Genomic DNA, 17,529 nt, shown 5'->3' with positions numbered 1-17,529 from the left:
AGAATAGAATAAACCAGGTTGGAAGAGACCTTCAAGATCATTGTGTCCAACCTATCAACCAATCCCACCCACCTAAACAACTAGCCCATGGCACCAAGCACCCTGTCAAGTCTCCTCCTGAACACCTCCAGTGATGGTGACTCCACCACCTCCCTGGGCAGCCCATTCCAATGGACAATCACTCTCTCTGTGTAAAACTTCCTCCTGACTTCCAGCCTGAACCTCCCCTGGTGCAGCCTGAGACTGTGTGCTCTTGTTCTGGTGCTGGCTGCCTGGGAGAAGAGACCAACCTCTGCCTGTCTACAACCTCCCTTCAGGTAGTTGTAGAGAGTGATGAGGGGGAGCACGTGGTGATGGATGGCAGGTGCTGGGTTCAGGCACCGGTTGGAGAGAGTGGTGGGGTCATGGCACCCATGAAGGTTATACAACACAGCTAGGGAAGGGACTGGAGATCAGGGCTGGTGAGGAGCAGCTGAGGGAACTGGGGGTGCTCATGCTGAGGAAGGCTGAGGGGAGACCTCATTGCTCTCTACAGCTCCCTCAAAGGAGGTTGCAGTGAGGTTGGGGTTGGTCTCTTCTCCCTAGTCTCAGGTGACAGAAGGAGAGGATATGTCTTGAAATTGTGCCAGGGGAGGCTGGGGTTGGAGATGAGGAAAAATTTCTTTGCTGCAAGAGTGGTCAGGGATTGGCACAGGCTGCCCAGGAAGGTGGTGGAGTTCCTGTCCCTGGAAGTGGTGAAGAAACCTGTGGCTATGGCACTTGGGGCCATGGTTTGATGGCCATGGTGGGGTTAGGCTGACAGTTGGACCTGATGAAGGCTTTTCCAATCAAACCAATTCTATGGTATTAAAACAATTCCTTAGACCCCAAATAGTGGAAGAATTTCTAAAGTCACGACCTTGAGGCAGCCTGCAGGTGTGCATGGAGTGGTCACTGTGGGGAGAGGGGACCCTGGGCACCCCTAAGGACCTGGGTACCAAACTCCATGCTGGGATGGAGACCATTGTTGTGTTTATGCAGTGGCTTGGTGGAGGTTTGCCCTTCACTCTCCCTCTCTTTGGTTTCCAACCTCCTCCCAGTGCCCTCATGGCTCCCAGCCAAAGCAGTGACTAAGCTCAGAAACCAGCAACACCACTGCTTTGAGGTTGCTCTGTCTCAGGCAGCACCAAGTGGTTTAACAATGGCTTGGCTTTACTGGTTTGCTGCTTCCCAGTTCCAGATACTCCTGGTTTACAACAAGAGCTGCTAGTGGAGAGTGAGTAACATGGAAGGTGGCAGCTGGAAGGGGCAGCAAGGGGTGAGGCACAGGGACTGGGGGCAGCAGGCGCTGCCTGGCCCCAGCTGGGTGCTGACCTCACAGGCAAGCTGGGGCCAGGCTCAGTCCTCCCAGTCAACCAGTCTAGCAGTGCCCCCAATTCCACACCCAGCTATCCCAGTCCCCCACCCAGTGCCCCCAAGATTGCCTAGTACTCCCAGTTCCACACCTCAGCTATCCCAGCCCCCACTCAGCTCCCCCAAGCTTCCTCCAGCTCCCCCAGTCCCACACCCCAGCCCTGCACTCCAGCTTCCCCAGTCCCCCCAGCTTACACTCCATCTCCCACAGTCCCCCCAGCTCTCCCCAGTCTCACACTCCATCTCCCCCAGCTCTCCCCCAGTCCCCCCCAGCTCTCCCCAGTCCCACACCCCAGCTGCCTCACTCCCACGCCTCAGCCCCCCCAATTCCAGACCCGAGCTCCCCTCGCTCCCCCAACTCCCCTCCCCCATCTCCCCGCTGCCCCCGGTCCTGCACGGCACCCCCCCGCGGCCGCGCCGGGTGGTGCAGCAGGCGCCGCCCCCCCGCTCTGACGTCGCGGCGTCGTGCGCGCGCGGGCCGCGGCGGGCCCCGGCGGAGCCCGAGTCCAGCGGCGGGGTCCGGTCGCCTCTGCTCCTGCCGCCGCCGCCGCTGCCATCATGCTGGTGCCCGTGTTCACGCTGAAGCTCAACCACAAGATCCTGCCCCGCATGGTGGCGCTGGGCCGGTACGACGGGACCCACCCCTGCCTGGCGGCCGCCACGCAGGCAGGCAAGGTAACGGGGCGGCCCGCCTCGCCTCCCCTCCCGTCCCCTCCCCTCCCGGGGCCGGGCAGCGGCGGGGGTGTGCCTTGTGCCGGCGGAGCGGAGCGGAGCGGAAAAGCGCTGCTTGGCTACCGGAGCCTGCTGGGAGGGGGGGCGCGGGGGTGCTGCCGGAGCGTCCCGCCGCTGCCCCGGGGTACGCCGAGCGCTGGCGGCGGAGGGAGCCTGGAGCCCGTGGGGCTGCGGCGGGGCTGACAGCCCCGTGCTTACCGCTTGCCAGCCTCCCCCGGGTGCGAGGCGTTTCGAGGAGGGCGGTGGGGCTCGCTGCTGTCCTCTGCGAGGGGCCGGAGCCGGCCCCGGGGCGCTGCCCCCGGCCGCTGTGTGCTCCGTGGCAACGGGAAGCTGGCCGCAAGGCAGAGCGGGCAGCCCGAGCCGCTAAGGAGTCTGCCCCGTTTTGGAGTAGGCAAGGGGATTGTAGGGTGCCTGTGGGGTTTTAGCCTGCTGATTTTGCTTCCAGCGGCGAGCCCCTGGTGCTGATAACGGTGCTGAAGCTTCCCCAAGTGAAGCTAGGAGAGCGAACGCTCCTGTGTGCTCCCTTTGAGATTGAAACAGAAACACATGAGGCTTAAGTATGTCCCAGCAGATAAACAAAACATGGAATCGATAGGGCTGGAAGGGACCTCAAAGCTCAGCCAGTTCCAAACCCCCTGCCACGGGCAGGGACACCTCACACTACAGCAGGTTGCTCACAGCCACATCCAGCCTGGCTGCAAACATCTTCAGGGCTGAGGCTTCCACCACCTCCCTGGGGAACCTGTGCCAGTCTCTCACCACCCTCCTGGGGAACAACTTCTTCCTAATGTCCAATCTAAATCTCACCTCCTCTATTTTTGTTCCATTCCCCCAGTCCTGACACTCCCTGACTGCCTAAAAAGTCCCTCCCCAGCTTTCTTAGAGCCCCTTCAGATCCTGGAAGGCCACAAGTAGGTCTCCTTGGAGCCTTGTCTTCTCCAGACTCAATGGGCTAAAGCATAACCCCACAGAGGTGGTTAGGTTACTGTAAATACCACCATGGTTCAGCTGTGGTGCTTCCCAGCACTCACTTTCTCTTGGAGCTTTTGGGAACAGCATAGAACAAGGATTTTTTCCAGAGGTAGATTTTTAAAGCCACTGAAAAAAACCCAACAAAACAGCCAGGTTATTAAACATTATATCCTGTGATCCTCTGCCTGCCCTGAACCATTTCAGTGACTGAGTATTGGTTAGTGAGAATAAAATCTTCTGCATCACAAGGCTCTCTTCATGGTGTTCACCTAGGGATGGAGGTTACAGATAGAATGGGATAGAATAGACCAGGTTGGAAGAGACCTTTGAGATCGTGGAGTCCAACCTATCACCCCACACCATCTCATCAACTAAACCATGGGTAGCAGCTTAATTGCCCTAAATATTTGGAGGTTTTGGTAACACTGTTGCCAGCTGGATCTAATTTGTTTGTAGTTTGTGGCTGGATTTGGGTTGCTTTTTTTGCCCCTTCTTACTCTGAGCAGCTGTTAGTTGCTGGTTTGTTTCTGTTCGGAGTCCAAGGGCAGGAGATTGAACACATCCAAGTGCCAGGTTCTACACATTGGCCACAACAACCCCAGGCAGTGCTACAGGCTGGGGTCAGAGTGGCTGGAGAGCAGCCAGGCAGAAAGGGACCTGGGGGTACTGGTTGAGAGTAGGCTGAACAGGAGCCAGCAGTGTGCCCAGGTGGCCAAGAAGGCCAGTGGTATCCTGGCCTGCATCAGGAACAGTGTGGCCAGCAGGAGCAGGGAGGTCATTCTGCCCTGTGCTCAGCACTGGTTAGGCCACACCTTGAGTCCTGTGTCCAGTTCTGGGCCCCTCAGTTTAGGAAAGATGTTGAGATGCTGGAAGGTGTCCAGAGAAGGGCAACAAAGCTGGGGAGGGGTCTGGAGCACAGCCCTGTGAGGAGAGGCTGAGGGAGCTGGGGTTGCTTAGCCTGGAGAAGAGGAGGCTCAGGGGAGACCTTCTTGCTCTCTCCAACTCCCTGCAGGGAGGTTGTAGCCAGGTGGGGGTTGGTCTCTTCTCCCAGGCACCCAGCACCAGAAAAAGAGGACACAGTCTCAAGCTGTGCCAGGGGAGGTTTAGGCTGGAGGTTAGGAGAAAGTTCTTCCCAGAGAGAGTTGTTGGCCCTTGGGATGTGCTGCCCAGGGAGGTGGTGGAGTCATTGTCCCTGGAGGTGTTCAAGAGGGGATTGGATGTGGCACTTGGTGCTATGGTTTAGTAGTCATGAGGTGTTGGGTGACAGGTTGGACTTGATGATCTCTGAGGTCTTTTCCAACCTTATTGATTCTATGATTCTATGAAGATATTCTTCAGTATGAGGGTGGTGGTGAGATCCTGGAATAGGCTTCCCAGGGAGGTTGTGCATGCCTGCTCCCCAGGGGTGTTCAAGGCTAGGCTGGATGAGGCTTGAGCAGCTGATTCTAGTTGAGAGGTGTCCCTGCCTATGTCAGGGGGGTTGGAGTAGATGCTCTCTGAGGTCTCTTCCAAGCTAAACTATCCCAGGATTGTAGGACACCTGTCAGAAAGAGCTTTGTCAGCAAAAGCCCCCTTTTTTGTCTTCAGTTGGGCTGAGTGAATGCTCTTCTTCCTCATCCCAGTTGTTATCCAAGTAGTGGTCTGGAGTGTTTGTGTGCAAGCACAGGATGCTTTGGTGATATTTCCAGCTTTGTTTTCACAGGTGTTTATTCATAACCCTCACGCCCGAGGGCAGAGGACCAGTGCGAACCGAATGGTGCAGAGCACCCAAGACTCAGAGATTTCCCTTCTCAACATAAACCAGGGGATCACTTGTCTGACCTCAGGAGCGCTGAACCCTCAGCTGGGTTATGATTGCCTCCTGGTTGGGACTCAGACCAATTTGTTGGCCTACGACGTACATAACAACTCAGATCTGTTTTACAGAGAGGTAAGTTCAGAGAAACACAGAGCCAGGGAATGGGGGAGGGGGTTGGAAGGGACCTTTGCAGATCAGCCAGTCCAACCTCTTTGCTAAAGCAGGGCACCCACAGCTGCTTGTCCAGGAGCACAATGGCCAGGGGGGTTTGGAAGCTCTCCGGAGAAGGAGACTCCACAACCTCTCTGGGCAGCTTCCCTGCTCCAGGCTTCAGCACCCTCACACCAAGGAAGTTTCTTTTCCTGCTTAGATGGAACCTCCTGGGTTCCACTTTGTGCCCATTGCTCCTTGTCCTGTCCCTGGGCACCACTGCCCAGAGAGTGGTGGTGAATGGTGCCACATTCACATGGGCATTAGATTGAACACATCTAAGTGCCAGGTTCTACACATTGGCCACAACAACCCCAGGCAGTGCTGCAGGCTGGGGTCAGGGTGGCTGGAGAGCAGCCAGGCAGAAAGGGACCTGGGGGTAGTGGTTGATAGCAGCTGAACATGAGCCAGCAGTGTGCCCAGGTGGCTAAGAAGGCCAATGGCATCCTGGCCTGCATCAGGAGGTGTTCTGTTCTGTTCTATTCTATTCTATTCTATTCTATTCTGCTCTACTCTACTCTACTCTACTCTACTCTATTCTGCTCTGTTCTGTTCTGTTCAGTCAGCAGAGTCTGGCCCTAGCCTCTTGCCCCCCACCCTTTAGCTCTTGCTGAGCATTGCTCAACTCCCCTCTGGGGCTGCTCTTCTCCAGGCTCAACAGCCCCAGGGCTCTCAGCCTTTCCTCCTCACAGAGATGCTCCAGGCTCCTCAGCACCTCTGTAGCTCCCTGTTGTTCTTAATTAACTGTCAGTTAATTTGTCTGCTGTTTTTTAGTATCTTCATGGTTTTCTTTCCTTTCTAAACCTCACAGTTTGGACATCTGTTGGTTACTTCAGCTTCTCTTCTTGGCATCAGTTGTGTTGCTGCATGCAGAACGTTTTTGCCTTTAGAATATCTGGGATAGTTAAGACAGAATCGCAGAATCATTAAGGCTGGGAAAGACCTTTAAGATCAAGTCCAACCACAACCCAACCTCCATGACCACTACACTCTATCCTGCAGCATCACATCTACAGCTTCCTGAACCCTGCCAGGGATGGGGGACTCCACCACCTCCCTGGGCAGCCTGTCCCAACCCCTCACCACTCTTCCAGCAAAGAAATCTTTCCTTATCTCAGAATCACCAAGGTTGGAAGAGACCTCAAAGATCATCAAGTCCAACCTGTCACCAGAGACCTCATGACTAGACCATGGCACCAAGTGCCACATCCAATCCCCTCTTCAACACCTCCAGGGATGGGGACTCCACCACCTCCCTGGGCAGCACATCCCAATGGTTACCAACTCTCTCAGTGAAGAACTTTCTCCAACCCAACCCTCCCCTGGCCCAGCTTCAGGACATTTCCTCTCATCTCTTCAGAAGCAGAATCTGCCTGTGCTGTGTGCCTGTGGCAGCAGCCAGTTTTCAATGCCACACATCCACTAGCAAGAGAAAGCTTAATGGCTGGACCCACGGTGGTGATGATGGAAGCTCTCCTTTTGATTTGTGTCCCCTGATGTCTCACCTTCTGCTGACTCTTTCTCCTTTGCTGTTCCTCTCTAGGTTTCAGATGGAGCCAATGCAATAGTCCTTGGAAAGCTGGGGGATTTTTCCTCTCCACTTGCTATTATTGGTGGAAACTGTGCCCTGCAGGGCTTTGACCATGAAGGAAATGACCGGTTTTGGACAGTAAGGCTACCTGTAACACTTCTGATGTTCTTACAAGATGATTTCAGTGGCACTAATTCCTACTGATAGGTTATTTATTTATTTTTCCATGTGTTAAATATTACTTTGGTTGTTGACCTTAATTTGTCATAGACACATAGAGTGCTTTGGGTTAGAAGGGACCTTAAAGGTCATCTGGTTCCGACCCCCTGCCGTGGGCAGGGACACCTCCCACAAGCCCAGGTTGCTCAAGGCCTCATGGAATCATAGAATGGTTTGGGCTGGAAGGGACCTCCAAAGCTCATGCAGTCTGACCTCCCTGCAGTTAGCAGGGACAGCCCCAACTGGATCAGGTTGCCCAGGGCTTCTTTGAGCCTCACCTTGAATATCTCCAGGGATGAGGCTTCAACCACCTCCCTGGGCAACCTGTTCCAGTGTGCCGCCACCCTCATGGTGCAGAACTTGTTCCTAACATCCAATCTCAATTTCCTCTTCTCTAATTTCAACCCATTGCTCCTGGTCCTGTCATTGCAGGCCTTTGCAAACAGTCCCTCTACAGCCTTCTTGTAGCCCCCTTCAGGTATTGGAAGGCTGCTATTAGGTCTCCTGGAGCCTCCTCTTCTCCAGGCTGAATACCCCCAGCTCCCTCAGCCTGTCCTTGTGCTCCAACCCCCGATCATTTTCATGGTCCTCCTCTGGACCTCCTCCATCAAGTCTATGTCCTTCCTACATTGAGGGCTCCAGACCTGTGCACAGTAATCCAAGTGAGGCCTCACCAGAACAGAGTAAAGTGGCAGGATCACCTCTCTGGCTCTGTTGGCAACACTGCTTTGGATGCAGCCCAGGATGTGATTGGCCTTCTGGGCTGCAAGCTCACACTGCCTCATCCAACCTTGAACCCCTTGAACCCCTCCAGGGAGGGAGCAGGCCTCATGCTCTACTTTGGTCATGTTGCTTGAACGTTGGCCCTTCCAACTGCTGTGCTGGGCCCCTCAGTTTAGGAAGGAGGTTGACTTGCTGGAATGAGTCCAGAGAAGAGCAACAAAGTTGGTGGGGGGCTTGGAACACAGCCCTGTGAGGAAAGACTGAGGAAGCTGGGGGAAGCTGAGGAGACTCAGGGGTGACCTTATCACTCTCTACAACTACCTGAAGGGAGGTTGTAGACAGGCAGAGGTTGGTCTCTTCTCCCAGGCACCCAGTACCAGAACAAGAGGACACAGTCTCAGGCTGTGCCAGGGGAGGTTCAGGTTGGATGTTAGGAAGAAGTTCTATACAGAAAGAGTGATTGCCCATTGGAATGGGCTGCCCAAGGAGGTGGTGGAGTCACCATCATTGGAGGTGTTCAGGAGGAGACTTGATGGGGTGCTTGGTGCCATGGGTTAGCTGTTTGGGTGGTGTTGGATTGGTTGATGGGTTGGACACGATGATCTTGAAGGTCTCTTCCAACCTGGTTTGGTTTATTCTAAGTAAAGGTTTATTCTGAAGTCAGTCATTAGAACAGTTTGTTTTCTGCCAGCTTCCATCAGCACTGAGGGGTTTCCCATTTCCCACTGCAGGTTACTGGAGACAATGTTCGTTCCCTGGCACTGTGTGACTTCGATGGGGATGGCAGAAATGAGGTATGGAACCATTGCCAGGAGGATTCAGCTGTTCTCATGGGCTTGCAGTGATATCATGACAAAACCCACGTGGGTTCACAGGCTCCCAGGATGTCAGGGGATGGGAGGGACCCAAAGAGATCATTGAGTCCAATGCCCCTGCCAGAGCAGGACCATAAAAATCCAGCTCAGGTCGCAGAGGAACACATCCAGACAGGCTTTGAAAGTCTCTAGAGAAGGAGACTCCACAACCCCTCTGGGCAGCCTGTTCCAGTGCTCTGTGACTCTTAGAGTAAAGAAGTTTCCTCTTGTGTTGAGGTGGAACCTGCTGTGCTGCAGCTTACATCCATTGCTCCTTGTCCTATCACATAGAGCAAGTGAGCAGAGCCTGTCCCCTCCTTCCTGACCCCCAGCCCTCAGATATTTATAAACATTTATTAAATCCCCTCTAAGTCTTCTCTCTTGCAGACTAAAAAGCCCCAGGTCTCTCAGCCTCCCCTCATAAGGCATGTGCTCCAATCCAACCCAGCTGGGTTCTCCAATCTGACTGATTTGTGTTCACAGTTAAGGTGATCCCTGTGTGCAAGCTGTGCCTTTTTCAGACTCTGGTCCAGCAAAGACATGCACAGATGCTCAGTCCTTGGCTTGGGGAGCAGCACTGGCCTCTGCCCTTGCTCAGAGCTTGTAAAACCAGCAGTACCTGGAGCCTTTACTGCCTTGCTTTGGTGAATCAGTTGCTAGCTGTATTCTGATTTACCTGAAATGGAATGAAATGCCTGTGATCATCAGGTGCTGTGCCTAGCTCTTTGCTCACAGGCTACCAACAGGGAGTTGCTGCTTCTCTGAACTTGTGCAGGACGAGCCAGAACCCAGCTGCAGGTCTGCTCCTCCACAGGCAGCCTTGTGGGTTTGATCTGGGTGGTTGGCACTTGTCAGTTACAATGCTGGAACCCTTTACAGTGAGACAAGAGCACAGCCCTGATGTTCCAAAGTGTCTTTTTCTCATCCCCACCCCAGGAAATTTCAGTAGGCTTGTGTAGAGCCTAGCTTAACAAAAAGAGGTGTTCATAGAATCACAGAATGGCTCAGGTTGGAAGGGACTCTGGAGATCATCTACTCCAACCTCCCTGCCACAGCCAGGGATGCCTCTTGACTAGGCTTGGCTGCTAAAGGCTTCATCCAATCTGGCCTTGAACAGCTCCAGGGAAGAGGCATCCACAACCTCTGAGCAGACCTGTTCCAGTGTCTCACCAACTTCTTCCTAAGCTCCAGTCTAACCCTGCCCTTCCTCAGCTTCAAACCATTCCCCCCTTGTCTTGTTGCTAGACAGCCTTATGGAGACTCCCTCTGCAGCCTTCCTGCAGGTTCTCTTCAGGTATTGGAAGGCAGCTGTAAGGTCCCCCTGGAGTCTTCTCCAGGCTGAACAGCCCCAGCTCCCTCACCCTGTGCACATAGCAGTGGTGCTCCAGCCCTTGGATCATCTTTGTGGCCCTCTTCTGGCCTCACTCCAAGAGCTCTGTGTCCTCCTCCTGATGGCATATTGCTAATCTTTGATCAAGAGGAGACTTCTGAAATCTTCTCTTGGCGGGGGGGTGCCCCTTTGCTCCCCTAGCAACTTTCCATGCAGCTATTAAAAACCTCCTCACTGCTGGCCTTAGATTGTTTGTTTGCCCTCTAGGCTCTTGCACTACTGTCCTTTTCATTTCCTAACTATTTTTAAGCTGGACTTTCCTTTTCTCTCCTAGCTTCTTGTGGGTTCTGAAGATTTTGACATCCGGGTGTTTAAGGAAGATGAGATCATGGCAGAAATGTCTGAGACAGAGGTAAGTTGCTTCTAGCTCATGGTAATTACAGATGGAGCTCAAAGTATTGGCTACTGGAAAGCTTCTCTGGTTCCTCCAGTTCAGAGCTATTGTGTGGTTAAATTGGTTACTGAACTATTTGGCACACAACCTACTGAGGACTGAATCAGTGAGAGTTTAATTATGTCTTTTCTTATGTAGGGGAGAGGTTTGTCTTTGTTTACTTACAAACCATTCACTAGGCTGAGGAGAATTAACTATTCCTTGACTGAAATGTAGACTCATAGAATCAATAACGTTGGAAAAGACTTCAGAGATCATCAAGTCCAACCTGTCACCCAGCACCTCATGGCTACTAAACCATGGCACCAAGTGCCACATCCAATCCCCTCTTCACCTCCAGGGATGGGGACTCCACCACCTCCCTGGGCAGCACATCCCAATGGCCAACAACTCTCTCTGGGAAGAACTTTCTCCTCACCTCCAGCCTAAACCTCCCCTGACACAGCTTGAGACTGTGTCCTCTTGTTCTGGTGCTGGTTGCCTGGGAGAAGAGACCAACCCCCACCTGGCTACAACCTCCCTTCAGGGAGTTGCAGACAGCAAGAAGGTCTCCCCTGAGCCTCCTCTTCTCCAGGCTAAGCAACCCCAGCTCCCTCAGCCTCTCCTCACAGGGCTGTGCTCCAGACCCCTCCCCAGCTTTGTTGCCCTTCTCTGGACACCTTCCAGCACCTCAACATCTTTCCTAAACTGAGGAGCCCAGAACTGGACACAGGACTCAAGGTGTGGCCTAACCAGTGCTGAGCACAGGGCACAATGACCTCCCTGCTCCTGCTGGCCACACTGTTCCTGATACAGGCCAGGATGCCATTGGCCTTCTTGACCACCTGGGCACACTTCTGGCTCATGTTCAGCCTACTCTCAACCAGTACCCCCAGGTCCCTTTCTGCCTGGCTGCTCTCAGCCACTCTGACCCCAGCCTGTAGCACTGCATGGGGTTGTTGTGGCCAAAGTGCAGCACCCAGCACTTGGACTTGTTGAATGCCATCCTGTTGGACTCTGCTCATCTGCCCAGCCTGGCAAGGTCCCTCTGCAGAGCTCTCCAACCCTCTAACAGATCAACTCCTGCCCCCAGCTTGGTGTCATCTGCACATTTACTGATGCTGGACTCAATCCCCTCCTCCAGATCATCAATATAGATATAGAACAGGCTGGGGCCCAGCACTGATCCCTGGGGGACACCACTGGTGCCTGGCTGCCAGCTGGCTGTGGCACCATTCACCACCACTCTCTGGGCTCAGCCTCCAGCCAGTTCCTAACCCAGCTCAGAGTGCTGCTGTCCAAGCCAGGGACTGACAGCTTGGCCAGGAGTTGCTGTGGGGGATGGTGTCAAAGTCCTTGCTGAAGTCCAGGTAGACCACATCCACAGCCTGCCCCACATCCACCAGGCAGTCACCTGGGCATAGAAGGAGATCAGGTTGTTGAGGCAGGACCTGCCCTTCCTAAATCCATGCTTGCTGGGCCTGATCCCTTGGCCTTCCTTCAGGTGCACAGTGATTGCCCCCAAGATGATCTGAAAGTCAGAAGGGATTAAGGTGACTTGTTTGTGTACTCTCAGCGCCTTGTATACACAAGAATGTCTTCTGCAGTTTCCCTCCAGTGAGCTGACACAATTAATGGTGAGGTAACTTGCTCCTGTGTGTGTCCAAAGAGTGGATGGCAGGGTTGAAGGAAGTTGTCCAGGGCAGAGCTGGATGTTTGTGTTGCAATTGGAGACACACACTGGCTGTATGCACAGGCCTGAAGTGCCTGAAGCGTGGGGTAGATGGCTTTAGAGGGATGAATAAAAAGTGTGGGTGTTGCACTTCAGCTTGAGAACTGGTTTGGAAGGGACCTCTGCAGATTATCCAGTCCAACCCCCTAGCTTTACCTAGAGCAGGTTGCAGAGGAAAGTGTCCAGGCAGGCTTTGAATGACTCCCAAAGATGGAGACTCCACCACCTCTCTGGCCAGCCTGGTCAGTGCTCCACCACCCTCAACATGAAGAAGTTCCTCCTCATGTTTAAGATGGGACTTCCTGTGTTCATGTCTATTGCCTCTTGTCCTGTCACTGGGCACCACTGAATGGAGCTTGGCCTCTTCTTCCTGACCTCCCACCCTTTAAGTATTGATAAGCATTCATGAGAGTCTCCCCTACAAGTCTTCTCCAGGCTAAGCAGCCCCAAGTCTCTCAACCTTTCCTCACAGGAGAGATGTTCCAGTCCCCTCAGCATCTTTGCTGTACCCTCTCTTGTAATTTCCTGTCCTTGGACTGAGGAGCCCAGAACTAGACACAGTACTGCAGATGAGAAGATCCTCACTGTTAAATGTTGGTTGTTTGGAAGGGACTAAAATACACTCCAGGAGTTTTCTTAGTTTTGTCATGGTGCTTCTGGGGCCAGGCTAGAGTAAGGACACATTGCAGACCTTTGTCCTTGAAGACCTGAGGTCTCCCCGCTGCCCAGATTGGGACTAAAGGGCTTAGTTAACTATTAAACCACTTAGGGAGAGCTATAAAAGGCAAATCTGGGCAGTGCTGTGGGAGAGGGAGCTGTTGCTGTAGCTAGAATTAGCCCTGGGCCTGCAGGAATGTTCTGCTGTCTGTAGAGCAGGCAGTGCAGAGCCACCTGGGGATTTCTAGCTCAAGGAGAGCTGGAGGTCTCTGTTTCCAGATCCACAGGCAAGTTGTTTTAAATTCACCCCTGCAGAAATCTCTTACAGTCTGCCTGGTGTCATTTAAAAGGACACAGCCACAGCTAAACCTGGCATATTAGGGAGGGAAATTCAGGGAGCAGTGGCTTTGGAGAGTCATACAACTGCTGAGGTTGGAAGAGACCTTTGAGATATCCAGTCCAACCATTCCCCCAGAGCTCACAGTGCCACCACTGCTGCTGAGCCACCACCACTAAGCCACCTCCCTCAGCACCACATCTAGGCAGCTTATAAACACCTCCAGGGCTGGGGGCTCCACCACCTCCCTGGGCAGCCTGGGCCAGGGCCTGAGAACCCTTGCTGGGATGAAACTTTTCCTGATACCAAACCCACACTTCCCCTGGCACAGCTTGAAGCTGTCTTCCTCTTGTCCTGCATGTCAGAAGACACCAACTCCCACCTGGCTCCAACCTCCTTCCAGGGAGTTGTAGAGAGCAATGAGGTCTCCCCTCAAGCCTCCTCTTGTGAAGACTAAACAAGCCCAGTTCCCTCAGCCTCTCCTTGTAGAGCTTGTGCTCAAGGCCCTCACCAGCTTGGTTGTTCTTCTTGTCCACTGTGTTTGTTTGGAGGGCTTGAGTGGTTTCCATGTTCTGTCTTCTGTCATTGTGGTGAAACTGAAGTGGTGGACTGCTGTGATCTTGAGTTTATGGATGGGGGTTGAAGGGCTTATTGTTACCTTTGAGAGTTCCTAACTGTCCCTGGGATCTTGTCTCCCTGCTGGATGCTCACAGTTCAGAGGGTTTTGATACTTGGGAAAGAAGAGGACAGAACAGAATTAAGCAGGTTGGAAGAGACCTTTGAGCTCATGGAGTCCAACCTGTCACCCAACACCATCTAATCAACTAAACCATGGCACCAAGCACCCCAGCCAGTCTCTTCCTAAACACCTCCAGGGATGGTGACTCCACCACCTCCCTGGGCAGCACATTCCAATGGGCAATCTCTCTCTCTGGGAATTCCCTGCTGCTGCTTCTCCTTGTTAGTGGAAGGAGAGAAGAAATTCTTTGTTAAAAACCTCTGTGGCACTGTTGATGCAGAGCTCCTCTCCTGACAAAGGCAAAATGCTCTTGGGGTCACTGGGACCTGCTGTGCTCCAGCTCTCCCGTGGAGTGGAGTAGAATAGAGTAGAATAGAATAGAATTAACCAGGTTGGAAGAGACCTTTGAGATCATCAAGTCCAACCTCTCACCCAACACCTCATGACTACTAAACCATGGCACCAAGTGCCACATCCAATCCCCTCTTCAACACCTCCAGGGATGGGGACTCCACCACCTCCCTGGGCAGCACATCCCAATGGCCAACAACTCTCTCTGGGAAGAACTTTCTCCTCACCTCCAGCCTAAACCTCCCCTGGCACAGCTTGAGACTGTGTCCTCTTGTTCTGGTGCTGGGTGCCTGGGAGAAGAGACCAACCCCCACCTGGCTACAACCTCCCTTCAGGGAGTTGCAGACAGCAAGAAGGTCTCCCCTGAGCCTCCTCTTCTCCAGGCTAAGCAACCCCAGCTCCCTCAGCCTCTCCTCACAGGGCTGTGCTCCAGACCCCTCCCCAGCTTTGTTGCCCTTCTCTGGACACCTTCCAGGCTTTGGAGAAGGTCATGAGGAGGAAGTATAAAGGGTTTGGGAACTTATGGTAGAAAACTAAAGCCAAGGAGCAGAGCCAGCTGAGCTTAATGAAGCTGGTGAAGGATTTAATTTGAGGCAGTCTCTCGTGCACAGAACAGCAGACAGATGATTGCAGTTGTTCCTCCTGACATGAAAATCTCTGCTCTTGGTGGGTGGCAAAACCTGCATTTCCAAAGGCTGGGAGCCTTTGCTCAGTGAAGAATGGTGAATTAACAGGTCTTGAAAGGAGGGAGAAACAGGCTGAGTTTTGGCTCTGGGGTCTCCCCCTGGAGCTGTGACACAGGTAACACTGAGCCTGTTGTTCCACGGACGTCAGCTGTGGGAGCTGTTTCTTTCTATCTCGCTCATCTTGGGCAGAGCTTTGCTAACCCATACTCACCTCTAGGGTTTTCCTAACTCATAGGAAGTTGAACTCATTGCCCAGGGAGGTCGTGGATGCCCCCTCCCTGGAAAGTGTTCAAGGCCAGGTTGGATGAGGCCATGAGCAAGCTGGGCTAGTGGAAGATGTCCCTGCCTGTGGCAGGAGGTTGGAACAGGATGATCTTTAAGGTCCCTTCCAAACCATTCTGTGATTCTCTGAGGCTATGAATGCTGTGTGTTTGGGGCAGGTTTTCAGTGATCACAGGCTCCCAGGATGTCAGGAGTTGGAGGGGACCCAAAGAGATCATTGAGTCCAATGCCCCTGCCAGAGCAGGACCATAAAAATCCAGCTCAGGTCACACAGGAGCACATCCAGAGAGACCTTGAAAGTCTCCAGAGAAGGAGACTCCACCACTTCTCTGGGCAGCCTGCTCCAGTGCTCTGTGACCCTCACATTGAAGAAGCTCCTCCTCATGTTGAGGTGGAACCTCCTGTGTGGTGTTTACACCAACAGCCACAGCAATCATAGAATCAATAAGGTCGAAAAAGACCTCAGAGATCATCAAGGCCAACCTCTTACCCAACATCTCATGACCAAGTGCCACATCCAGTCCCCTCTTGAACACCTCCAGGGATGGGGACTCCACCTCCTCCCTGGGCAGCACAACCCAATGGCTAACAATTCTCTCTGGGAAGAACTTTCTCCTCACCTCCAGCCTAAACCTCCCCTGGCACAGCTTGAGACTGTGTCCTCTTGTGCTGGTGCTGGTTGCCTGGGAGAAGAGACCAACCCCCACCTGGCTACAACCTCCCTTCAGGGAGTTGGAGACAGCAAGAAGGTCTCCCCTGAGCCTCCTCTTCTCCAGGCTAAGCAACCCCAGCTCCCTCAGCCTCTCCTCACAGGGCTGTGCTCCAGACCTCTCCCCAGCCTCATTGCCCTTCTCTGGACACATTCAAGTCTCTCAATGTCCTTCATAAACTGAGGTGCCCAGAACTGGACACAGGACTCAAGATGTGGCCTAACCAGTGCTGAGCACAGGGCACAATGACCTCTCTGCTCCTGCTGGCCACACTGTTCCTGATGCAGGCCAGGATGCCATTGGCCTTCTTGGCCACCTGGGCACACTGCTGGCTCATTTTTAGACAGCTGTCCACCAGCACCCCCAGGTCCCTTTCTGCCTGGCTGCTCTCCAGCCACTCTGACCCCAGCCTGCAGCACTGCCTGGGGTTGTTATGAAATGTGCTTGCTTCTTCCTTGTGCCTCACCACGTTCAGCTGGCTGTCAGTCAGTACCCTACCAGCAGCTGTGTTGCTGCTTGTGGTAGGTGATAGGCCAAAGCACCCAGTCTGAGGGCTGCTCTGCAGCCTCCTGAAGTGCATCTCAACAAGCTGGTGTCAGGAAATCCTGCAAGGTCTTGGGTGTGATTCCAAGCCCAGCTTCACAGATGCTTCCTTCCCTGAACATGAATGCTTTCTACGAGGAACTTAACTTACAGTGGCAGTGTTGCACAGGTTGTACAGCCTGTTGTCTCTTACCTGAAGGTGCAGAAGGTTTCACTCCTGTGTCCTCTTTCTCTTCCCTTTGCCCCCCAGACGATTACAGCACTGAGCCCCATGAGTGGCAGCCGCTTTGGCTATGCTCTCTCGAACGGCACCGTGGGAGTGTACGACAGGACTGCTCGCTACTGGAGGATCAAGGTGAGTCACAGAGCCAGAGAACTGTCAGAGCTGGAAGGGACTTCAAGGCTCAGCCAGTTCCAACCCCCCTGCCATGGACAGGGACACCTCACACTACAGCAGGTTGCTCACAGCCACCTCCAGCCTGGCCTTCAAAACCTTCAGGCATGAGGCTTCCACCACCTCCCTGGGCAACCTGTGCCAGTGTCTCACCACCCTCATGGAGAAGAACTTCTTCCTAACATTCAATCTGAATCTTCCCATCCAACAAGGATCATCTAGTTCCAACCCCCCTGCCATAGGCAGGGACACCCCACACTAGATCAGCCTGGCCAGAGCCTCATCCAGCCTGGGCTTAAACACCTCCAGGGACGGGGCCTCGACCACCTCCCTGGACAACCCATTCCAGGGCTTCACCACTCTCATGGGGAAGAACTTCCTCCTCACATCCAGCCTGAATCTCCCCACCTGCAGCTTCATTCCATTCTCCCCAGTCCTATCACTCCCTGGCACCCTCAAAAATCCCTCCCCAGCTTTCTTGTAGCCCCCTTCAGATCCTGGAAGGCCACAATTAGGTCTCCTCTGAGCCTTTTTCTCTCCAGACTGAACAGCCCCAACTCTCTCAGTCTGTCCTCATAGGAGAGCAGCTCCAGCCCTCTGCTCATCCTCGTGGCCCTTCTCTGCACACCTTCCATCACATCCACACCTTTCTTGTACTCGGGGCTCCAGAATTGGCCACAGTGCTCCAGCTGTGGTCTCAGCAGAATGGAGCAGAGGGGCAGAATCCCCTCCCTAGCCCTGCTGCCCACACTTCTCTTGCTGCAGCCCAGGCTCTGCTTGGCTCTCTGGGCTCTCTCTGCTCTCTCTGCTTGGCTCTTTTGGGACCAGATGGGATCCATCCTAGGGTGCTGAGAGAGCTGGCAGATGAGCTGGCCAAGCCCCTCTCCATCATTTTCCTCCAGTC

At 53.7% G+C, this 17,529-nt stretch overlaps 1 protein-coding gene across 1 annotated transcript in view; it reads left to right on the top strand.

Moving 5' to 3' along the window:
• Nucleotides 1-1,871: 1,871 nt before the first annotated feature.
• Nucleotides 1,872-17,529, top strand: part of BBS2 (Bardet-Biedl syndrome 2) — a 44,845-nt gene continuing 29,187 nt past the window's right edge. The window contains exons 1-6 of the mRNA XM_068166567.1: nt 1,872-2,067; nt 4,799-5,026; nt 6,648-6,773; nt 8,309-8,371; nt 10,096-10,173; nt 16,482-16,586. Of these exons, the coding sequence (XP_068022668.1) occupies nt 1,951-2,067; nt 4,799-5,026; nt 6,648-6,773; nt 8,309-8,371; nt 10,096-10,173; nt 16,482-16,586 (717 nt within the window). The 5' untranslated portion in view covers nt 1,872-1,950. The remainder of the gene's footprint in view (nt 2,068-4,798; nt 5,027-6,647; nt 6,774-8,308; nt 8,372-10,095; nt 10,174-16,481; nt 16,587-17,529) is intronic.

Source organism: Melanerpes formicivorus, unplaced genomic scaffold, assembly GCF_026170545.1.
Source record: "Melanerpes formicivorus ecotype bairdi unplaced genomic scaffold, bMelFor1.0.p_v2 SCAF_102, whole genome shotgun sequence".
In the NCBI taxonomy this organism is placed as follows: domain Eukaryota; kingdom Metazoa; phylum Chordata; class Aves; order Piciformes; family Picidae; genus Melanerpes; species Melanerpes formicivorus.
Note: the sequence above shows the minus strand (reverse complement) of the source record. Positions and strands in the feature narration are given on the sequence as shown.